The sequence below is a fragment of the Mauremys reevesii genome, unplaced genomic scaffold, assembly GCF_016161935.1.
Source record: "Mauremys reevesii isolate NIE-2019 unplaced genomic scaffold, ASM1616193v1 Contig8, whole genome shotgun sequence".
Lineage (NCBI taxonomy): Eukaryota > Metazoa > Chordata > Testudines > Geoemydidae > Mauremys > Mauremys reevesii.
The window spans coordinates 882474-906765 of NW_024100895.1; the positions used below are offsets into that span (position 1 = coordinate 882474).

General features: G+C 50.9%; 1 protein-coding gene across 1 annotated transcript; it reads right to left on the minus strand.

Moving 5' to 3' along the window:
* Window positions 1–354: 354 nt before the first annotated feature.
* LOC120394819 (major histocompatibility complex class I-related gene protein-like) lies at window positions 355–23495 on the minus strand. The gene is made up of 10 exons (XM_039518967.1): window positions 23405–23495; window positions 18181–18213; window positions 13486–13502; window positions 13336–13342; window positions 12301–12564; window positions 10844–11119; window positions 5524–5799; window positions 1403–1504; window positions 484–513; window positions 355–389 (listed from the first exon to the last, which is right to left on the minus strand). The coding sequence occupies exons 1-10, from the start codon at window positions 23493–23495 to the stop codon at window positions 355–357; spliced, it is 1131 nt and encodes a 376-aa protein (XP_039374901.1).
* Between the last annotated feature and the right edge of the window lie 797 nt (window positions 23496–24292).

Consider the following 24292-nt stretch of genomic DNA (forward strand, 5'->3'; position numbering starts at 1 on the left):
AGCCAATACTTATAACTTCAACTACAAAATGATATACAGACATACAGACAGCATAATCATAACCAGCAACCCAGAACCTGGTCTTAGACACCTTATATGACCCCCTTCACTTAGGATTTGGTGCCACTACAGGACCTTGGTTGCAACCCATGTTCTATATGGTCCCCATTTATATCAATAACGTCACAGCCCTTCCCCGTCCCCGAGCCCCCGCCCTGAGGTTAGTGTCTCCCAGAACATGAGCGGGGTGGTGATCCAGATGCTCTTCTCCTCACACTTCTTCATCTTTCACTGATTATGTAACAGGATTTCACAGGCACCGAAACCCAATTCACAGCCATGTCAGAAGCAGTGTCACTTTCTGGGACTTTTCTCCAGCCTGTGTGAACCTGGGGAGAATGGAGTGCACAGGGTCAATACGAACAGCTGCACAGACAGTAGCTCAGAGGGGGTGAGCTGGGGGGGGGGGCTTCTCTTACTTACCTGGAGGCAAGTAGCCAGCTCCTTTTTTCCCTGCGGAGAGAGAAGGGCAGATTTCAGTCAGTGCAGTTCCCAAGGCAGGAGACAGCTCCCGTCTGTCTCCACAGCCCAGAAATGAGGCCCTTAGGACAGCACTGACATTTGGGGCTCAGAGACTCAGGCACCCACAACAGATCAAGTCCAAGGGGCAGGGAAGACGACATCTCAGTGTGAGCAGTGTCCCTCCCTCACTATAGCAGTGGTGGGCAACCTGCGGCCCGTCAGGGTAATCCGATTGCGAGACATTTCGCAGAGGTTGACCGCCTGCAGCCACAGTCCCCTGGCAGCACCCACTGGCCGGGAACAGTAAACTGCAGCCACTGGGAGCTGCGGGCAGCCGTGCCTGTGGACAGCAATGTAAACAAACTATCTTGTGGCCTGCCAGCGAATTACCCTGACGGCCTGCATGCGGCCCATGGGCCACAGGTTGCCCACCACTGCTCTATAGTGTCTGGTTCTGGCCCAGCAGCAGCTCCCACCCCAGGGCCTCTGGCTCAGCCCCCAGAGGGGTAGTCCCACCCAGCGGCGGCCCTAGGTATTTTGCCACCCCAAGCACAGCAGGCAGGCTGCCTTCAGTGGCTTGCCTGCGGGAGGTCCCCAGTCCCGCGGATTCAGCGGCCTGACTGCGGGAGGTCCCCCGAAACCGTGGGACCAGCAGACCCTCCGCAGGCATGCCGCTGAAAGCAACCTGCCTGCCGTCCTCGCAGCGACTGGCAGAGCGCCCCCCGTGGCTTGCTGCCTCAGGCACGCGCTTGGCGTGCTGGGGCCTGGAGCCGCCCCTGGTCACACAGCACTGATCCTGGGCTCTGTATTGCTGCTGCCCCTAAGGCTGCATGGCCCAGTCAGTCCACAGAAGGCAGAAAACCCACCCCAGGACCTCTACCTGAGCCAATCTTTCTCCAGATGATGATTCCGACTATTGCAGCCAGCACGGCAGCCACCATGATCACTCCAGCCACAATGGGGATCACATTGGACTTCGGCTCTGAAATGGAAAAGGAGCCAGTGAATACGGAAAAACACCCAGAATCCTCTTGCCCCACTACAGAGATTAGAATCTCTGCTTCCTGCTCTGGAAGCAGGTGCGGCAGGCCCCTCCCCATGAGAGGGGGCAGTCACCCTGCTCCCCACATTAGAGCAATGTGCTGTAGCTGCCCCAGCCCTTCTAACCAGCTCAACGTAACTCGCATGGAAACTTCAATATCGCCTCAGAGGATATTATTCCTAGACAGCACATGATGTACCTAACACAGAGTGCCAAACGTGTGAATTCAATAACGAACCCTCACGGTCCCCAGGAACATAGGTCAGCCGCATTATCCCCAGGTCAGAGAGCGAGAAGCTGAGGAATGAGACCTTTCCCCTCTCTTGGCAAGGCCAAAAGTGAGCCAGTGGAAAGAGCTGGGGAGAGAACCCAGGAGTCCTGGCTCCCAGCCGCCAGGGGTGAAAGTAATTTAAAGGACTTACCGGTACTCCAGAGTCCTGCGGAGAGGGAGGGGCCTCAACCGGAAGAAGCGTGGCCTCTATCGGAAGAGGTGGGACCTTTAAATCCCGGGGCTTTTAAATCAGGATTTAAAGGGCTCGGGGATTCGGCTAAAGCTAGAAGCCGGGCCCTTTAAATCACCCCCGGAGCTACCAGCTGCAGAGGCAGCTGGGGAGCCCTGGGGTTTGGGCAGGGGTGAAAGTAATTGACATTTCTTACCCATATGGTCCAACCGCAAGCAACCCACCCACCTCTCCTACGTACTTCATGGATCCCTCCCACTGCATGACATGGATAGAGAAAATAAAGCTACTGTTACTACTACCAGTACTGTCTGTAATAAAACTTTACTATTGGAATAAGCCTGAAAAAGTGAAAATTTCACTGTCACATTTTTCTCCGTGTCTTCCCTCCTCCTCCAGCCAGGCTGCGGACACTAGGCTCCCTGCTTTCTCCCTGCTTGGCACTCAGCAGCTGCAGGGACTTCCCTCTAGCTTGCACCAGGGAGCAGGCAGACTGGCTGAGGGAGGGAGAAGCCTGCCTCCTGCATGAGAACAGTTTAAACTCAGCTGTTCCCTGCGCGGTTCAGTAACATTTCAAAGAGGATCTGCAAGCAGTTTGGACATCACAACCGTGATCCTCTGCTGGGGAGGGAATGGGATAGATTTGAACTTGGAAATGGTTCCTGATTTTGATTGTGTTTTTTGTGTATAGGAGATCCCCTCATCCCGGGGGCAGAAAAGAACTGCCCCAGCCATGATCACACACCCTTCCCACCCCAACAACAACTGGGAGTGAAATTAACAAGGATGCCAGAAATGGCTCCTAACCCTGGGGATTGAACTGCACAGGGAACAGCTGAGTTTAAACTGTTCTTATGCAGGCAGCAGCAGCAGCAGGCATTTCAGCCAGTGTCCCTACTGCAAGCTACAGCCTACAGGAGAACCCCTGCGGGCGGTGGTGGTGGTGGTGGGGGGGATGCAGAGCCTTTTCTGCAGCCTGGCTGGAGGAGGGGGAGGGAGGAGACGAGAAACCAATGTGACAGTGAGTTTTCCCCTTCCACCTGCTTTTATTAGCGCTGGATTTAAGCTGTGCAGCCAAATGCTTGTATTTGTTGTGTATATTAGTACTGGAGAGATCCCCTCATCCCGGGAGCAGAAAACGACTGCCCCTGCCATGGTCAAACACACCCTCCCCAGTCCCCCCAGCTACTGTGAGTGAAATTAACAAGGATGCCAGAAATCTCTCCTAACCCCCGGGGGCTGAACCACTCAGGAAACAGCTGAGTTTAAACTATTCTTATGCAGGGGGCAGGTTTCTCCCTCCCTCAGGCAGTCTCCTTTTCTTACCAGTCCTCCGTACTGGCCTACTTTCACCTCTGCCCCCTGCTCTAACCCACTAGACCCCCTCCCCTGCCAGAGCCGGGCTAGAACCCAGGAGTCCTAGTTCTCAGCCTTCCTGCTATGACTCACTAGCCCCCACTCCGCTCCCAGAGCCAGGCGTAGAAAGAATCACTGAAGTATCGATGGTGTCCCTTTAAAAGCAAGCTCGGTAGCTGGGGAAGGTAGGAACAGGATAGAAGAGCTACATAAAGCAGGAGCCAGGCTGATGAGTCTGAGATGCTGACGGGGGAGGAAAGGGACAGAGTACAAGACCCAAACTCAAAACTGTGATAGATGCTAATGAATCACGGACTGGATTAAAAACAAAGCCTCCCAAATGAACATAAACACGTACAATTGCATTCTAAGCAGGGGAATGCTGGAGACTTGAGCTCAGATACCACTTTGTCACCAGAACCCCATATAAACAGGGCTGCCGAGAGCAGGTTTGTGCCCCAGTGAAAAGCCGAGTGCTGCCGGCGGAGCAAAATATGAGCGACTGCCTGTGCGGAGAGTGTGTTGTTCAGGATTGGGGTTCTGGGGCAGTGAACTCACATAATGAAACTGACTAGATTGCCAAGTCACTCTGAAATCTGTTCACACAGCTGAACGTGGTGGTTTTTCATGTGTCTTCAGTGCACAGTTAACCTAGGCCTTTACCTGGGTTTTAGCCCAAACTCCCCCTACTGTCCACACACAAAAACCTTTGACTCAGGTCTGGATGTACTTGGAACCCAGGCTAGCTTATCTGGCTGGGGTGTGGGTCAGAACCCAGGCTTGAGCCTGGGCACTTTGCAATGTGGATGCAGGCTATAACCCAGATTACTTAACTCAGGCGCTGATCGGTGTCTTCCTACAATTCCCTGGGACGATATTTCTTCCCACCCTTCCACCTCCTCCCTTCTTCTGCACCAGAAATCACCTACCAGTTTGTATACACCGATTTGGCATTTACAGCCCACATTACCAGTTATGCTTGTATACAGCACTTGGAGAGAGATGATGCCAGGAATATCCTCATCCAAGTGTGCTGCTAGCTTCAGTTTACTGACTTGGTGGGCTAAGAAAATTCCACACAGGGGCCCTGGAAGGGCAAACACATTCTCTCACTATACACTGCAAAATGATTCACAGAGCATCACGGCTTAGTGCAGCACTAAGAATCGTGGGATATGTCCCCAGAAGTCCTACCTAGCATTTAATCCAGGTTAGTGCAGCTCTGACGTGGATATGGCTTTGTGGGTATGACTGAAGTGTGACTTGGGTAGGTCTTCACTGCAGTTAACTCAGGTGATTGGCACCCAGATTTGAGTGCCCAGCTTAGCCTAGCCCAGGTGAGAGCAGCCACGCTGCAATCTCACACTCAAGTGATGGTGTCCACACTGGTGCCATGCTCCCATGTGTGTTGTTAGGACTTCTGGGGACACATCCCATGGTTCTTTGCACGGCAGTGAACTGAACTGCTCTACGATTCTTTCCCAGTGAACTATGGGAGAACTTGTCTGTCCTGCTGGGGTCCCTATGCAAAAGCGTTCTTAGTTCAGCTTCGGAGCAACCAGGGCAGGTGTGGGGGAATTGTGGGAAGGCATTGGAGGAGGGTTACCAGCCCAAGTGAAAGTGGCATCCAGGCTTTAGCCTACACCCCCAGCTGAGCCAGCTACCCCAGGTTTAAAGTACAACTAAAACTTGGGCCAGAAGTTTTTGTGTGTGGTCAGGAGTCAAGTTATGGGCAACACCGAGGTAAGAGTCCAAGTTAACTCTGTAAATCTTGACTTCACTGCAAAAAAGGTGGTTTTTTTACATGCAGATAGCTCTGAAATCCTAATGGAAACAAGACATGGGTTGTTTTTACCTCTATGTAGCTAGTCACTGACAGGTAAAAACTATCTGTGTGGCTGGTCTCCACTAGGATTTTGGCTCTCTCATGGTAACACACATCACCATTTTTTTTTTGGCAGTGAAGACCTAAGAGTCCAAGGAGGTCCAGCCCCAGCCCAGAAAAGGGGAGGAATTTTTACAAAGTTAACCAGCGGAGTTTTACCTTTCGATAAGGGCAATGGGATCTCAACCCTAGCCCTCCCCTCCCCTTGGTGTAGTCTCCTCCACCTCTCCCAGACAGGCACTCTGCCCTCTCCTCACCCCAGAAGACATTGAAAGGCTCCAACAGGCTGCTGTGATCCACAAGGCAGGAGTAACGGCCTCCCTCCTTGGGGTCGATCTCCAAGGTTGCCTGAATCTGGTAGGTCCCATCCCCACTGGGTAGGATGTCCCCTCGCTGAGTCTCTTGCTCTCTCGTCTCCCCGTTTTTCATCCAGGTCACAGCGATGTCCCGGGGGTAGAAGCCATAGACCCTGCAGGAGCGCCTGGTGAGCCCGTCAGGGGTTGCCTTGCCCGACACCTCAACGGCTGCGGGTTCTGAAAAGCCAATGGTATTAGAAGTCATTTAGACAGCAGCACTCACATCTATTTACTTCTCTAGCCCCCACTACCATCATGTCTGAGCAACTCACCGTCTTTAATGTGAGAATTAACACAAACACCCTGGTGAGGCAGGCCTGTTATCCCCATTGTACAGATGGGAAACCAAGGCTCAGAGAGCCTATGGGCTAGATTCATAATAGTACTTAAACATTTTGAAGCTCAAGCACCGGAAAGAAGTTGTGGAGTGTGGGGGTGTGAGAGTCAGAGTTACAGGCAGGGAATAGCCCTCTACCACTCATGGGAAATGGTCCCATTCAGTCTCAGCTCAGGGCACCATGGGGCACAACCAAAATTCTCCATTGCCTTATTATTTGTATTGATACAAAGCCAATAAGGGAGATGTGCCTCTCTTCCCTGGTCAGGAAGAGTGTTGCCAATCTTTGCAATATTTGCTGTTTTTCTTAAAGCCCCAGCTCCTGGAGTCATGGGACTGCAGGAGACTCTCTGCTTTCATTAATAATAATAAAATAAATTAAGATTCTAATAGGGCTGTCAAGAGATTTTAAAAAGTAATCGTGATTAATCGCATGATTAATCACACTGTTAAACAATAACAGAATACCGTTTATTTAAATATTTTTGGATGTTTTCTAAATTTTCAAATATATTGATTTCAACTACAACACAGAATACGAAGTGTACAGTGCTCACTTTATATTTATTTTTTATTAAATATTTGCTCTGTAAAAAAAACAAAAGAAATAGGATTTTTCAATTCACCTAATACAAGTACTGTAGATTAATCTCTTTATCATGAAAGTTGAACTTACAAATGTAGAATTATGTACAAAATAACTGCATTCAAAAATAAAACAACGTAAAATTTTAGAGCCTACAAGTCCACTCAGTCCTACTTCTTGTTCAGACAATTGCTCAGACAAATAAGTCTGTTTACATTTGCAGGAGATAATGCTGCCCGCTTCTTGTTTACAATGTCACCAGAAAGTGAGAACAGGCATTTGCATGGCACTTTTGTAGCCAGCATTGCAAGATATTTATGTGCCAGATGCAGTGAAGATTTGTATGTCCCTTCATGCTTCAACCACCATACCAGGGAACATGCGTCCATGCTGATGACAGGTTCTGCTCGATAACAATCCAAAGCAGAGTGGACTGAAACATGTTCATTTTCATCATCTGAATCAGATGCCACCAGCAGAAGGTTGATTTTCTATTTTGGTGGTTTGGGTTCTGTAGTTTCCACATCGGAGTGTTGCTCTTTTAAGACTTCTGAAAGCATGCTCCACACCTCATCCCTCTCAGATTTTGGAAGACACTTCAGATTCTTAAACCTTGGGTTGAGTGCTGTAGCTATCTTTAGAAATCTCACATTGGTACCTTCTTTGCATTTTGTCAAATCTGCAGCGAAAGTGCTCTTAAGATGAACATGGGCTGGGTCATCATCCGAGACTGCTATAGCATGAAATATATGGCAGAATGCGGATAAAACAGCGAAGGGGATATACAATTCTCCCCCAGTGAGTTCTGTCACAAATTTAATTAACGCATTTTTTAAATGAGTGTCATCAGCATGGAAACATGTCCTCTGGAATAGTGGCCAAAGCATGAAAGGGCATATGAATGTTTAGCATATTTGGCACGTAAATACCTTGCAATGCTGGCTACAAAAGTGCCATGCAAATGCCTGTTCTCACTTTCTGTTGACGTTGTAAATAAGAAGTGGGCAGCATTATCTCCTGTAAATGTAAACAAACTTGTTTGTCTAGCGATTGGCTGAACAAGAAGTAGGACTGAGTGGACGTGTAGGCTCTGAAGTTTTACAGTTTTGTTTTTGAGTGCAATCATGTAACAAAAAAGTCTACATTTGTAAGTTGCACTTTCACAACAAAGTGATTGTACTACAGTACTTGTATGAAGTGAATTGAAAAATACTATTTATCATTTTTACGGTGAAAATATCTGTAATAAAAGATAATATACACTTTTATTTCAATTACAACACATAATACAATATATATGAAAATGTAGAAAAACATCCAAAATATTTAATAAAATTTCAATTGGTATTCTATTGTTTAACAGTGCGATTAATCACGGTTAATTTTTTAAATTGTGATTAATTTTTTTGAGTTAATCACGTGAGTTAACTGTGATTAATCGACAGCCCTAGTCTCTTAAGCTTTATGGTTGAGAAGAAAAGCTTGGAAATGCAAACCCTGGAGACTAAAGGCTTATCTACACAGGGAAATTGAGCACAGTAAGTGTTGCAGAATAAGCTATTCTGCAATTGTTATGGAATAATTCCCCTGTGGACACACTTATTCCAGAATGGGATCCATTCTGCAATAGCTGCTGTGGTCAATTTTCATGCATACACAAGCCCTCAGTAACCAGAAGCCAAATAAAAAGAACCTCACATTGAAAAAAAAATCTCATGATTTAAGCCAATCTCGTGATTTTTGGGGCCTGAATCATGATTTTGCAATACTTGGAGTAGACAAATACCGGAGTCAGAGAAACTATTTACAGAAACAAAAGTGACACTGTTTTGTGAAACTGATGGAACTGAACTTTTTAGAGCAGGGAGCTCATTTCATTCTGATGGTGTGGGTGGGAGGTCAATAACTGAAGGTCTGTGCTTCAGATACCAAGGTAATAGGTGCCTTAGAAGACCCCCTGACTGAGCAAGGAGAGCGCTGGTGGAGACCATTGCGGGTTTTCCCTCTTGTAAAGCTCTTATGAATTTCTAGGACAGAAAGTGGAAGAGAAATAAGGGAATTTGTACAGCAGGGTCTGAAACAGGAGTTTGGGAACACTGAAGTTTAATTTGAGGAAGTATGTACTGGAGGAACCAGAAACTCCTTGAGTGAGGAACATCCTCCTCCCTACCAAGTTAGAAGGCTCCTTGGGGCATGGACAGTCTTTGTCCTGTGTTCGTACAGCACCTAGCACGATGGGGTCCTGTGCCATGACTGGGGCTCCTAGGCGCTACTACAATACAGGTAATAAATAATAATGACTTAGAGCTGGAAGCTGCATTGAGAAGAGATTTACAGACAATGATTTAGTCATTTGTCTGATGGTGTCTCTGATTCCTTTACCCCTCAGACACAGGATGGGAGGTGGACATAGATCAGCTAAACTGCTCCCCTTTGCCACTCAGATCGGGGTTGGACAGAGATTCTCTGAAGCAGGAGAGGGGAAATACCCTATTACCAAGTCTCGGGCTGTGTTTCCCGACCTTTTTGCTAACAGGGATCAGGTTACTGTCTTCCTAAACTGTGTAGGGAGACCTCAGGGACTGGCACTGGTCCATGGACTGCTCGTTCAGAAACATGGATGGTGTGTGGCTCTAGCATTTAGAGAGTCTGGCCCGAGTGCTGGAAGCTCCACCGGCACCCAGACCATGGCCCCGCCCCCTGTGCGGCTGCCTCCTGAGGCCCCGCCCACACTCCACTCCCACTCCGCCCCAGGCCCCACTCACACTCGGCGCTCTCACCCATTAAGTCCCTCCCCTCCTTCACCCCCCTCCGCAAGTCCCTCGACCCCGCCCTCCCTGAGACCCCCACCGTTCACTGTGTCCCTCCTCTCCCACCCCATGGAGGAAGGGAAGGACTCACAAGCAGTGGGTGCCTCGGGGCGGGGCAGAGCAGGGATGGGAAGAGGTGGAGCGTGGGCAGGGCCACAGGGGAAAAGCAGGAGGGGCATCAGAGGCTGAGCACAGGCAGGGCCACCACAGCCCAGGTGTCCGCGCTCTCGAAGGCAGCAGGGTTGGTGGCTGAAGCCTCCTCTGGCCTATTATACCTGAGTGCAGCCTATAGCTCTCGGGCAGGGGTCTTCAACCTTTTTACAACCAAGATCACTTTCTGAATTTAAGGGAAACCCAGGATCTGCCCCACCCCTTCCCCGAAGCCCTGCCCACTCACTCCATCCCCCCCACCTCCGTTGCTCACTCTCCCACACCCTCAGTCACATTCACCAGGCTGGGGCAGGGGGTTATGGTGCAGGAGGTGGTGCGGGCTCTGGGCTGGGGCCAAGGGGTTTGCAGTGTGGGAGGTTGTGAGGACCTGGGCCTGTTCTTACTGGGGGCTGTGAGTGCTGAGTGGGGGGGGTTGGCCTAGGAGGACGATCAGCATTGGGGGATGGGAGACTGGCTGGAGGGAGGCGACCTGAGCAGGTAACGTGAGACCCCAGGAAGGGGGGAGAGGCCAGGGGACCCCTCTGCCCGGGAAGCTGGACAAAGGCTGGGGAGGGAGGGGAGTTTCAGGAGCTGGCTGGGGAATGGAGGGGACAGACGGGGCTCTGACCCCCCAAGGGGGCTGTGGAGCCCCTGGGACCTCAAGATGAACCTAACTGGGGAGGATCCTGTTGTCTGGGCCTGCAAAACCTGTCTGGGACTGTGTTCCTGTCGGCTAATAAACCTTCTGCTTTCCTGGCTGGCTGAGAGTCCTGGTGAATCGCAGGCAGCCGGGGGTGCAGGACCCTGTGTCCCCCCACACTCCATGACAGAGGTGGCTCTGGGCTGAGCCTGGGGCAGGGGTGCAGGAGGGGGTGAGGGGTGCAAGCTCTGGGAGGGAGTTTGGGTGCAGTAGGGGGTTCAGGGCTGGGGCACAGTGCAGGAGGGGGTATGGGGTACTGGATCTGGGAGGTGGGGTCAGAGCTGGGGCAGGGGGTTGGGGTCCAGGAGGAGGTCTGGGGTGTTGGCTATGGGAGGGGGCTCAATGCTAGGGTGCGGGCTTCTGCCGAGCAGCACTTACCTCGGGTGGCTCTGGGTCAGCAGTGCAGCGAAGGCTAAGGCATGCTCCCTGCCTGCCCCGGCCCCACATCGCTCCCAGAAGAGACCAACATGCCAGCAAGGCCCCTGGGGGGGCACGTGGCTCCACACGCTGCCCCTCTCTGCAGGGACTGCCCCCAAAGCTCCCATTGGCCACAGTTTCCCGTTCCCGGACAATGGGAGCTGTGGGGGCGGTGTTTGCAGGTAGGAGCAGCGCACAGAGACTCCTAATTCACCCCTCACCTCTCCCTTGAAGAGCCTCCTTCCCATACCGGTGGTATTTTCTTAGCCACTCAATACACTCCTTCTCTGTGTACTGCTTCCGATACTGAAGATCGGCTGTATCCGCATTCCACCTGCGCTGGGTGATCTCAGCTTCCTTGACCGCAGCTACCCATGTGGAAGTGTTCATATCGAAGCTGAGGAAGTCGTCCCCATCATATGCAAGTTGCCGGGACCCCCCAATGCTGCCATCCTTCCGAATCTCACAGCCGCTCCTGCGCTGCAGAGTGTGAAACCCTGAAACACACACAAGAGCCTGATCCTGCAGTCATTTACAACTAGGCATGCAGTGCAGTGGGATTTCAAAAAAAATACCTATGTGACTTAGAAGCGCAATTCCCATTATACATAGTTAATTCAATTAACTTAAATTCTAATAACTATTTTGAAAACTAAAATGCCCTCTAATCAATTATGTTGGCCTCACCCTGGCCTCTAATATGGCTCCTTTGTGCCACTAGGTGTGACAAAGGGTCACTAAAGCAAGTGAAAATTTACTCAAGGTGGGGACAAACCTGGGGGGTACAAAGCTGAATAGCTGGCAGTAGGCCACCCCACTTTCTCACGCAGGTCTACACTAGAAACGCTGCATCAGTGCGGCTGCACTGCTGTAGGGTGTTAATGCAGATGCTCAAAGCTGATGGGCGAGAGCTTTGTCTGTTGGCTTAGTGTATCCATCTCCGCGAGAGGTGGTAGCTCTGCCGGTGGGAGAAGCTCTCATGCCAACATAGCGTCGCCCACACCAGTGCTTAAGTCAGTATAACTACATCACTCAGGGGTATGGATTAGTCACACCCCTGAGCAACCTAGTTATACTGAAGTAATTTTGTAGTGTAGACCAGGGCTCAAGTCCTTGTGGAGGGCTGCAGAGAGAGAGAGATTGTGGCTACAGTGTAACCCCCATCTGGAGTAATAGCCCCTCATGGGCTGCTGCAAACTGGCATACTTTTCAGCAGTCCTAAGGCTGGGACTGGGGAATGTGAACCAGACCCAGGACTGGGGGATGTAAATGTGGTTTACAGAGGAATTCTGCTCTGGTGATTTTGGGGATTCAGCCCAGGGAGTGCAAAGTGAGCATAAAATATTTCCACCTTTGTGAATGGAGAATTCTGGCACGGTACTATTAGTCACCCACTTTCCAGAGGTGTGAATGATGACACAAGGTGCAGGACAGGTGAGAGTCAGGCACAGTGCGTTTCTATCTGGAAAACGCCACCCTGAGCAGAACGATTCTCCTTCTGCTCTTTCCTTGTACTTTCTACATTGTGCCTCAGGTCTAATAAAACATACACGGAAGTGAAACGAGGGATGTGATCTAGAGATGACTGGCTGTGAAGTCAGGGTAACTAACACACAAGCATTATAAATATTCCTCTCTCCATTAGGCCTGTAGGGTTGGTTATTTCTCTCAAACTCACCCCCGGTCTGATTGTAGCGCTCCATTAAAATTCTCATGCTGGTTCTGAACACCTGCTGTTGTGCGATTCCAAGTTTGGTACCACTCTCCCAGTAATCAGCACCCACATTGTCCTTTATCCACTGGGCTCGTGGTTTAAACAGCCCACTGTCACTATCACACTCAACAAAGAGGTTGTCATCGAGATACCCGACAGAGGCATATGCTGGGAGTCCAGGTTCAGGATTAGAGACTGCAGTGTGGAAATACTGTAGGGAATGAGTTGCTGAGACAGAGAGAGAGGAAAAAAAAGACATCAGTAAACAGGGATCGCTATTACTGACCTTCTCCAAGCTGCACAAACACCACTGAGGGCATGTCTACACTGGCAGAGTTACAGCACTGGCAGTTATAGCGCAGCTCAGAGAGCGCTGAAGGGAAACCGCTGTTGTGTTTTCACACTGTCAGCTGCCTGCACAATAGTGTGTTCACACTTGAGGCACTTGCAGTGCTATTTGGAGTGGTGCACTCTGGGTAGCTATCCCATAGAGTACCTCTTCCTCATCTGCCGCTAAAATTTGTGGGAAGGCGGAGGGGTTCGCGGGGCATCGTGGGTCCTGTCCCAGTGATGCCCCGTGATGCATTGCTTCACATCCCAGCAATCCCTGTGCTTTCGTCTTCATTTGGCGCCATCTTTCAATGGTTTGTGTACTGTGCGCCCTGCCCTGCCTCTTCAATCTGCAGGAATGGATCTCAAACTGTTGACCAATATGCTGCTTGCTCCAATTAACACATCACGAGTGGCAGTGGAGTTATTCCTTAAGCTACAAAGGAAAGAGGAGTGCGACAGTCATCTCACCACACACAGTAGCTACAACACGAGAATGCTTGTGGCACTCACGGAGGTGCTGACCACAGTGGAACGCCAATTTTGGGCTCGGGAAACAAGCATTGAGTGGTGAGATCACATCGTGTTGCACGTCTGGGATGATGAGCAGTGGCTGCAGAACTTTCGAATGAGGAAAGCCACATTCATGGGACTGAGTGATGAGCTCACCCCAGCTCTGTGACACAAGGACACGAGAATGAGAACTGCCTTGTCGCTGGAGAAGCATGTGGTGATTGCACTGTGGAAGCTGGGTACTCCAGACAGTTACCGATTGGTTGCTGTCACGGAGTCCCCGGGCGCTGCTCTGGAACTGCTCCCCACCAAGCCAGGCAGGACTCTGGGAGCCTCCTCTCCCTCGGAGCAGCCTGTCTGCAGGGCAAGAAGCTCCCACGGCTTCACCTCCTGGGTCTCTCCTTGGAGCATTCAGCCTCCTCTGCCCCTCCATGCGCTTCCCCCAGCGAGTCGCCCAGGCGGGGTCCGGGGGGGGGGCACAGGGTCCTGCCCCCCCACTTCGCAGTCAGACGTGACTCTCAGCCAGCCAGGAACACAGAGGTTTATTCGATGCCAGGAACAGGGTCTAACACAGAGCTTGTAGGTACAGCGAACCGGACCCCTCGGCCGGTTCCATTCTGGAGGGCAGTGAGCCAGACCCCCATGTCTGCCCTCACTCCTCGTCCCCAGCCAGCTCCAGACTGAAACCCCCTCCAGCCCCTCCTCCTCTGCTCAGCTCCTTTCCCGGGCCAGGAGGTCACCTGATCCCTTTGTCTCCAACACCTTCAGTTGGCACCTTTGCAGAGGGGGCGTCCAGGCCATCAGTTGCTAGGAGACAGTGCCAGGCATTTAGGTGCACTGGCCCCTTCCTCTGCAGCAATCCCACCCCCTGATCCACCACCTAGATACTAAGAACTACAGAGGGGACACTGAGGCACCAACACAGCATTCAGAGAAAACATTAAGAACAGTCCCAGTTCGTCACAGTTGCTAACCAGTTTGGAGTGGTAAAGTCGACCATTGGACTCATGTTGATGCAAGTTTGCAGGGCCATTAATCGCATCCTGCTCCGAAAGACCATGACTCTGGGGAACGTGCAGGACATTGTGGATGGCTTTGCACAAATGGGTTTCCCTAACTGTGGAGGGGCGACAGATGGGACGCACATTCCAATTCTGGCACCAGACCACCTAGCCACCGAGTACATTAATCACAAGGAGTATTTCTCAATGGTTCTCCAGGCGCTTGTGGATCATCGTGGGCGTTTCACAGACATTAACACAGGCTGGTCCGGAAAGGTGCATGATGCCAGGGCCGCCCAGAGGGGGGGGCAAAGGGGGCAATTTGCCCCGGGCCCCGGGCTCCGCAGGGGCCCCCAAGAGAAGAGCGGAGGCTCCCGCCTCCGCCCCTCTCCTGGAGCCTCAGCGCATCAAGCGCCGAGTCTCCGGCCGAGCCCCTGAGCCCCGCCCCGATCCGAGCCGCGTGGTGAGGGGGCGGGGCTGGGAGCTCCAACGGGGCCTGAGCCCCGCCCCGCTCAGAGCGCCGTGGGGAGGGGGCGGGGCAGCTGCCTCCGCTCGGCGTGGAGCTCCCAGCCCCGCCCCTCCCACGCGGCTCTGCGCGGGACGGAGCTCAGGCCCCGCTGGTGACGCGCTCAGTAAGGGGCCGGGAGGGCGGGCGGCGGGCTGCGGCCGGGAGGGCGGGCGGCCGGGCGCGGCCGGAAGGGGCCGGGCCTGGCGGGCGGCCGGGCCGCGGCTGGGAGGGGGAGAAGCGGGACCCGCCGCCGCCGCGCCAGCACAGCCCAGTCTTCGGCGGCGGGGCCCCATCTGTTCCGGGACCCGCGCGGAAGTGCCCGAAGACCCGCGGCGGGGGGCTCCCGCCGCGGGTCTTCGGGGCACTTTGGCGGCAGGTCCCGGAAGGGAAGGGCCCCCCGCTGCCGAAGACCCCGGGCCCCCGGAATCCTCTGGGCGGCCCTGCATGATGCACACATCTTTCGGAACACTGGCCTGTTCAAAAAGCTGCAAGCAGGAAGTTTCTTCCCGGACCAGAAGCTCACCGTAGGGGACGTCAAAATGCCCTTTGTGATCCTGGGAGACCTTGCTTACCCGTTAATGCCGTGGCTTACGAAGCCATACACGAGGCAACGTGACAGAAGCAAGGAGCAGTTCAACAACAGGCTGAGCAAGTGCAGAATGGCTGTTGAGTGCTTTTGGCCATTTAAAGGCCCGCTGGAGTTGCTTCTATGGGAAGCTGGGCCTGGCCAATGACAATATGCCTATGCTTATACCCGCATGCTGTATGCTCCATAATATTTGTGAAGGGAAGGGTGAAAGATTCACTCAGGGCTGGACCACAGTGGCTCAGTGCCTGGAGGCTGAGTTTGAACAGTCAGAGACCAGGGCTATTAGAGGGGCACAGCGCGGGGCCATAAGGATCAGGGATACCTTGAGGCAGCAATTTGAAGCTGAAAGCCACTAATATTTGTTGCTGTGCTCAGGAGCGAAGTGTTTGTAATGCTAGGAAGTGATTGGTGCAGACAATGCAATATGTGGGTTTAACATAATTGTATGTTGCTGTGCAGGGCTCTTTTTGCTTTCAATTAATAGAATAAAGATTGCTTTCAAACCAACACAGTTCTTTTATTGAAAAACAACAATCAGAGGAAAGAATCAAACAAAAACAAAACAGCAGTGAGGGGGATGGGGGAAAGGAAGGTCCTAGGAGGAGGAGGGGTCCCAGGATGGCTAAAGATTTGTGTATGTCCAGGGATCATATCCAACCTTCTCCTTTGGCATACAGTGCAGCGGGTGCTGTACTTCAGCAGGGCTAAACTGCAGAGGGACGGGTGTTGAGTGCAGTGGGTACTGGGAGTCTGCAGGGCTGAACTGTGACGGGGCAGGAGTGGAATGCAGCGAGTACAGACTGGAGCCACGATGCTGATAAGAGTGTGTTGGTGGTGTCTGGGGGTTGCATGGGAAAAAGTTTTGCGACAGTGGCTGCAGGGGAAGGCGGGCGCAGAGCTGCTCGGTTTGGAGAGCTAGTATCGCCTGGAGTGTGTCTGCTTGGTGCTCCATAACCCGTAAGAGCCGCTTCGTGGCTTCATTCTGGCGTGCCTCGTTCTCTTTTTGGCCCCTCTTCTCGCTGTCCCACGACTCCTTCAATTCCTGTTTTTTGGCTGCAGAGTGCATCATAACCTCACGGAGAAAGTCCTCCTGCTTTCTAATTCTGTGTAGCCGTTCAGCCAGTGATAACAAAGAGGGCAGCTGGGCTCCCACGGTCATATCTGTGAAGTTTAAAGGCAACATTTTACAGAAGCAGTATTGTTTGCAACACAGACAACACTGATTCAATGATTTAAAACACAGCCAGTCACTAACAACCTGTCACTAACTGGCTGACCCCAGGCAAGCACACATGAGCCACAAGACCCCCAAAATGGTGAGTAGCTGCAGGGGCAGGGGAAATCAATGTTCCCGGACCCTGCTGTACACTGGGCACATGGCTCTTGGGGAGAGGCAGCACTGTACGCGGGGCCTGATAATCATTCCTGTCCCCACACTTTCCACAGGATGTGATCATTATAGATGATATCTCGCTGCTGAGGGTGAGCAGAGAATCAAGGGAGGGTCTTCTCCAAGCCTGCGGCTTCCACCCTGGTCCTTTTGCAGCTTGCCTGTGTGCCGCAATGGTGTCCCATTCCCCTCCCATATCCGCCCACCCCACCCCCCCCGTGACGGCAGAGTGGCACAAGAAAGTTACCATTAATGGGGCAAGAAACAAAGCAGCTCTGCCATAGAACCTGCGGCAGCGGATTGCCCAGTATCTCCAGGAGTGTTTCCTGGAGATCTCTGAGGCAGATTCCCGTGAAGTGAAGGAGTCAATCAACACCCTGTTCCTCCGCTCAGACTAGGCATGTGGGGTACGCGCATTATACAGACACAAGCCTGCTTTCTGCAACCCTCCTGCCCCCAACAACTCACTTCAGCGATTCCCTAAATCAAAACCACTTACCAGGGGCCTCCTCTCCTGTTTGTGCTTCATCAAGCTCCAATAGCTGTGACTGGCTACCTTCCTCCAGGGTAGAGAAGAGCTCCTGGCTGCATGCATCTCTGACCTCCGAGTCATCCTCTGCCTCTGGGTCCCCCTTCCCCTCCACATCCTCATCCAAGATTGCCTCCTCCTGGCTTGGTCCACTCTCCACTGGCACATGAGCCACCGAAGTATCCACAGTATTCGCAATGGACATGGGGTCATCACCGAGTATCGTGTCCAGGTCTTTGTAGAACCGGCAGCTTGTGGGCACAGCCCCAGAGCGGTGGTTTGCCTCCTAGGCCTTGTGGTAGGCGTTCTGCAGCTCCTTCACTGCAGTGTGTCCCAGTCATGGCCCCTTTCTCTCATGCATCGTGAAATCTGTCCATAGGTATCGTAATTCCTACGGCAGGAGCGCAGCTGGGACTGCATAGCCTCCTCATCCCAAATGTTGATGAGGTCCAGCAGCTCGGCACTGCTCCAAGCAGGGGATCGCCTGGTGTGTGGAGCAGGCATGGCCACCTGGAAAGAGGTGCTGAGACCACTTCTCGCATCACCGAGCAAACAGGAAGGGGACTTTCAAAATTCCCAAGCAATTTAAGGGGTGGGGATGACGGTTGGTCACCTGAGGGCAGGGCAGTAGAGTTCAAACCGATGACCAGAGAGGTGAGAACAGGCATTGTGGGACACCTCCCGGCAGCCAATTGCAGCTCTGTAATCAATGAGGGTTTCTATACTGGCACCGCGGCGCTGTAGCCCTAGCGCAGAAAGCTCTACGCCTCTCATTGGGGTGGGGTTTTTTCAGCGCTGCAGCTGCGCAGTTTCTGTGCACTAAGTGGCTTGGCAGTGTGTACACCTTGGGAGTCACAGTGCTCAAAGCTGCTTTACCGTGCAGAAACTTGCCAGTGTAGACAGGGCCTAAGAGCTACTCCCTTCCCCTAACTTATCTTCACAAAACCACAGGAAGAGGAAAACAGGGAACTTCCTATGACCAACTATAAAGGAGTAATCCTAGAGAGTAACCTAACACTAAATATAACAGAATACACAAGAATTAATATCGGTATTTGTCCCCTTGTGGCTCACAAATTGCAAAGACTGAGTTTCCACTATAAAAAAAATATTTTGCCCCCTTCCCTGCTAAAAAACAAAACAAAAAAATCCCCCCAAATAGTTATATTGGCCTCAAAAATGCCTTGACCATAATTTTGAACAGCAACCTCACCTATTACTTAGGAACTACACAATGGAAAATCAACTTTGGCACTCTTAGTATAGTATGCCAGGGGCTCTTCTGGAGCACTAAACTTTCATTTAAACAGAAAACAAGACAGCCTCTGGTCCTTTTCCTTGCCGAGACAGAACTGAAACTAATCTGATCACTAGGAAGACCTGTCAACGGAAAAACTTTTTTTTTTCCCCTATCAGAAGGCTCATGAGAGAAGCTGACAAACTTTGTAAGGCTCACAGGACCATGGGGAAAACAAATGAGGCTCCTAAGATTTCTTGGTTCTCCTTCCTATAGGTTCAAGAATCATGGAATGTCTCTGACCTCCTCCCACTCAAGCCTTTTGTCCTCACCCACTCATAACAGCAGCCACACTGGGTCAGACCAAAGGTCCATCTAGCCCAGGGTCCTGTCTTCTGCCAGCAGCCAATGCCAGGTGCCCCAGAGGGAACAAACAGAACAGGGAATCATCAAGTGATCCATCCCCTGTCACCCATTCCCAGCTTCTGGCAAACAGAGGCCAGGGACACCATCCCTGCCCAGCCTGGCTAATAGCCATGGATAGACCTATCCTCCATGAACTTATCTAGTTCTTTTTTGAAACCATTTATAGTCTTGGCCTTCACAAGAGCTTCTGGCAAGGAGTTCCACAGGTTGACTGTGCGCTGCGTGAAGAAGAACTTCCTTTTATTTGTTTTAAATCAGCTGCCTATTCATTTCATTTGGTGACCCCTAGTTCTTGTGTTAGGAAAAGGAGTAAATAACACTTTCTTATTTACTTTCTTCACACCAGTCATGATTTTATAGACCTCAATCAGATCCCCACTTAGTCGTCTCTTCTCCAAGCTGAAAAGTCCCAGTCTTATTAATCTCTCCTCATACGGCAGCTGTTCCATACCCCTCATCATTTTTATTACCCTTTCCTGTACCTTTTCCAATACCAATATCTTTTTTATGAGTTGAGGCAACCACATTTGCTCACAGTATTCAAAATGTGGACGTACCATGGATTTATATAGAGGCAATGTGATATTTTCTGTCTGATTATCTATTGGAAGGAGCCAACTATGGCCTCTCCCGCCACAGACATTCTAATGACCTCCCCAATGTCTGGGGAACATTTCCTATCAGAGGCAGTGTTAGCACATCTGGAGCCCTAAGCAGGAACATTTTTGAGCCTCCCTTATCCCTCACCCATCCCCTAACAAAATACTAATTGCATTATTTCCACAAACAAACAAAAATACCAATACATTAAATAAGATGAATTGTATTTTGGGGATAGCACAAAATCAGGACCCCTTCGAGCTACCCAGGGCCTGAAACAATTGCTTAGTCTGCTTATGCTATAGCCTAGTGCCACCACTGTTTTCCATAACTAGGCTCAGAAGGATTAGATTTTTATCTGTAAATGTTGGTAGACCTGAGGAAGAGCTCTTTGTACACTCAAAATCATGTCTCTCTCACCAACAGAAGTTGGTCCAATAAAAGATATTACCTCACCCATCTTGTCTCTCTACTGTCAGGGCCAATCAGAGGGGGGGCCAGGAAGGCCATTTGGCCTGGACCTCCCAAGCTTAAAGGGGCCTCAAATGTAGACATTTGTTAATTTTTTGGCATTTGATAAGTTTTGCAACTTGTTTTTATGGACCAAACTGTGACATACTCTCTCAGCTTAGAGCTGAAAATTTAAGGAAATAAGAGATGTGATTTGGTAAAAGACAGACAATTTTTTTTGTTAACTGATATAGATTTTGTCATATTAAAGATTAAAAAGGTTCATAAATATTAATAAAAATATATCGGTTCTCATGGCACAAGATTAGACTGTGATGAAAATGTCCTTTCAGATCAGCTGATTATATAAACAAACCACTACTAGTGGCTGGTGCTGGATCAGGTGTGTGTTGAAAGGTAGAGAATTGTTACAGACCGGTAAGTCTAACGTTGGTGCCGGGCAAATTAGTTGAAACAATAGTAAAGAATAAAATTGTCAGACACATAGAAAAACATAAACTCTTGAGCAATAGTCAACATGGTTTCTGTAAAGGGAAATCGTGTCTTACTAATCTATTAGAGTTCTTTGAAGGGGTCAACAAACATGTGGACAAGGGGGATCCGGTGGACATAGTGTACTTAGATCTCCAGAAAGCCTTTGACAAGGTCCCTCACCAAAGGCTCTTACGTAAATTAAGCTGTCATGGGATAAAAGGGAAGGTCCTTTCATGGATTGAGAATTGGTTAAAGGACAGGGAACAAAGGGTAGGAATTAATGGTAAATTCTCAGAATGGAGAGGGGTAACTAGTGGTGTTCCCCAAGGGTCAGTCCTAGGACCAATCCTATTCAATTTATTCATAAATGATCTGGAGAAAGGGGTAAACAGTGAGGTGGCAAAGTTTGCAGATGACACTAAACTACTCAAGATAGTTAAGACCAAAGCAGATTGTGAAGAACTTCAAAAGATCTCACAAAACTAAGTGATTGGGCAACAAATGGCAAATGAAATTTAATGTGGATAAATGTAAAGTAATGCACTTTGGAAAAAATAACCCCAATTATACATACAACATGATGGGGGCTAATTTAGCTACAACGAGTCAGGAAAAAGATCTTGGAGTTATCGTGGATAGTTCTCTGAAGATGTCCACGCAGTGTGCAGAGGCGGTCAAAAAAGCAAACAGGATGTTAGGAATCATTAAAAAGGGGATAGAGAATAAGACTGAGAATATATTATTGCCCTTATATAAATCCATGGTACGCCCACATCTCGAATACTGTGTACAGATGTGGTCTCCTCACCTCAAAAAAGATATTCTAGCACTAGAAAAGGTTCAGAAAAGAGCAACTAAAATGATTAGGGGTTTAGAGAGGGTCCCATATGAGGAAAGATTAAAGAGGCTAGGACTCTTCAGTTTGGAAAAGAGGAGACTAAGGGGGGACATGATAGAGGTCTATAAAATCATGAGTGATGTTGAGAAAGTGGATAAGGAAAAGTTATTTACTTATTCCCATAATACAAGAACTAGGGGTCACCAAATGAAATTAATAGGCAGCAGGTTTAAAACAAATCAAAGGAAGTTCTTCTTCACGCAGCGCACAGTCAACTTGTGGAACTCCTTACCTGAGGAGGTTGTGAAGGCTGGACTATAACAATGTTTAAAAGGGGACTGGATAAATTCATGGTGGCTAAGTCCATAAATGGCTATTAGCCAGGATGGGTAAGGAATGGTGTCCCTAGCCTCCGTTTGTCAGAGGGTGGAGATGGATGGCAGGAGAGAGATCACTTGATCATTGCCTGTTAGGTTCACTCCCTCAGGGGCACCTGGCATTGGCCACTGTCGGTAGACAGATACTGGGCTAGATGGACCTTTGGTCTGACCCGGTACGGCCTTTCTTATGTTCTTATGTTACATTTAGTGTCTTTATAGTTGTTTGTCTGGTTGACTAGGGAATTACTTATGTGTGAGAATTCTCATTATCATCTTCATATGGGAGCTAAAAGAGGTGATTGGATGGTTGGCTGGTTGAGCCCTAGCTGGGTAGCTTGGCCATCATCAAAGGCTTTTGTGGCCTCTAAGCCCAGATTCAAGGTAAAAAATTGTGAGGACAGTCTTGTACAGTGAGTTTTGTGAGGACACATGTTTGAAATTTTTGGACATTATCCCTCTGTCTGTATCCGTGTCTGTGTTTACTATATATATATATATATATATATATATATCATCCCTTTGTCTTCAGCTCAGCCTGTTATATTATCCCTTGCATGCTTGAGTTTTGATTCAGTGATAAAGATAATAACCTGTCTGACTGTTTCATTTTGTGTAATTGTTGGTGGCACCAGGCATGGCCCAGTATTAACAGAAGGGTGGAAAATGACAGTGCCAATAGAGCCTCCCTGTATCAGGCCTTTTTCTTGCTTGCCTGAACCGCTGCCATGTTTAAACTGTAATTAACCCCAGGGCCAGATGGAAAGAATGGAATGTATAACAGCTAGTTCAACCCTGGTACCACCGGGAGATAAGGGGGGCCCCTGCTTGCACCTGGCTTAGGAGGTAGAGTAATAATTCAAACAGTAAGACAAGATAAAGGTTCAAAAGTAGGCACTAACGAGATGATATGTTTTCTGCCAAGTATGATTTAACCTGCTTAGTGTAATTGCTACTTTATAATGTACTTGCTATATGGGAACGCGAGGGGGAGGAGGGGGGTGAGTAGAAGGGGTTAGGTAGTGGGGGGTAATAGAGATGCTTAGCTGAAATCATGTATAAAGAGAGAAAGCTGTTTGCATGTGTGTGCTTGATTTGAGACGTGTCTGTGTCTCCGAGCACGAGCTTTGAGATCTCAAATAAACTTGTCTGCTTCTCCACCTTGGTGTGTTTATTGGAGCGAAGCACACCGGGCAACGAACCGCTGTTGCTGTCGCCTCAGGCCTTTGTGCCGGCAACATTCTTAATGAGCATTCCTTCATTTTAAGTCTTTTCAGCATTTTTGTACCATTCAGCATTTGTGTACATGGTTTATAGTGGAAGATTTCCAGTGTAAATAAGCTATTTATTTACAGCAGAATATTTCAAGTGTGGATAGGCTACTTATTTACTTTACCACAATATAACGGGAATTTGGATATAACGCGATAAAGCAGCGCTCGGAGGGGCGGGGGCTGTGCACTCCAGCGGACCAAAGCAAGTTCAATATAACATGGTTTCACCTATATCCCGGTAAGATTTTTTGGCTCCCGAGGACAGCGTTATAGTGGGGTAGAGGCATAATTGTCTGTCCACCACCCTCCCCCAGAACTGCTGAAATTAACAAAAAAATTAAAAAGTTGAAAAATAAATGTGACAACACAAGAAACCTGCAATTCTGCCAAGCCCACGTGTGAGTGCTCCCAACGCCGGGGGGAACAGGTCCCGGACCCCTCCCGTCCCAGCCCAGCCTGGGCCCAGAGTCCCAGGACCCCACCCCCGGGGGGGGGGACTCCAGATACTCACCGGAATCCCGTCCCTTGCCGGCGAAGGCCCCCCGGGGGAGGGGGAGGAGGAGGAGGAGGAACAAACACAGGCTGGTCTCCCGCCCCCGCATCCCCAGCTGGCTCCTGCTCGCCGCCCCGACAGCTGCGCCCCGCACCCCGCAGCTCACTGATCCCCGGAGCGCAGCCCCGGCTCTCACCCTCTGCAGCGATTGGGCGAGAGGGTCCGCTCCCTCCAATAGCGACAGACGGAGCCAGGCGCGTCACCGGTCTCCGGGCAGAACCCGTCCGGGCAGGTTGTCGAGTGGGAGCTGCCTTGTAGGCGCAGCTGGGGAATCCCCGCAGGCCGGGCCCCGTGGCTGTACTGCCTCCACCCCGCCCTGCGGCGCGAGGGAGCTTTAGCCCCAGAGCTGGACGGCAAACCGACCCCGTGTCTCTGCACCGGGACTCCCCGTGCACCATGCGCCCCTTTCTGCGGGGTGTGTCTGCCTCGCTTCGCAGCCCAGCACCGGCACCGCCGGGTTACCGTCCCTGGGCGGGGGAGCCGCTCAGGTGACAGGGGCTTCCCAGGTGTCGTTTTCAGGGCCGCCCAGAGGATTCCGGGGGCCCGGGGTCTTCGGCAGCGGGGGGCCCCCCGCCGCGGGTCTTCGGGGCACTTCGGCGGCGGGTCCCGGAACAGAAGGGGCCCCGCCGCCGAAGACTGGGCTGTGCTGCTGCGGCGGCGGCGGCGGCGGCGGCGGCGGCGGCGGCGGCGGCGGCGGGTCCCGCTTCTCCCCCCCCTCCCAGCCGCGGCCCCGGCGTCGCCCGCCCGGCCCCGGTCCCTTCCGGCCGCGGCCCCGGCTTCTCCCGCCCTCCCGGATGCGGCCCCGGCTTCGCCCGCCCTCACGGCCACTTACCGAGCGCGTCACCC

Bases quoted from the DNA above. Each gene is read 5' to 3' on its own strand.
- LOC120394819 (XM_039518967.1), bottom strand. From the start codon at position 23,495: ATGCGGGGGCGGGAGACCAGCCTGTGTTTGTTCCTCCTCCTCCTCCTC. The intron at 18,214-23,404 runs GTGAGTATCTGG...TGTTATATTTAG, and splicing joins CGGCAAGGGACGGGATTCCG to TGTTAGGTTACTCTCTAGGA. The intron at 390-483 runs GTAAGTAAGAGA...CATTCTCCCCAG, and splicing joins AGCTGGCTACTTGCCTCCAG to GTTCACACAGGCTGGAGAAA.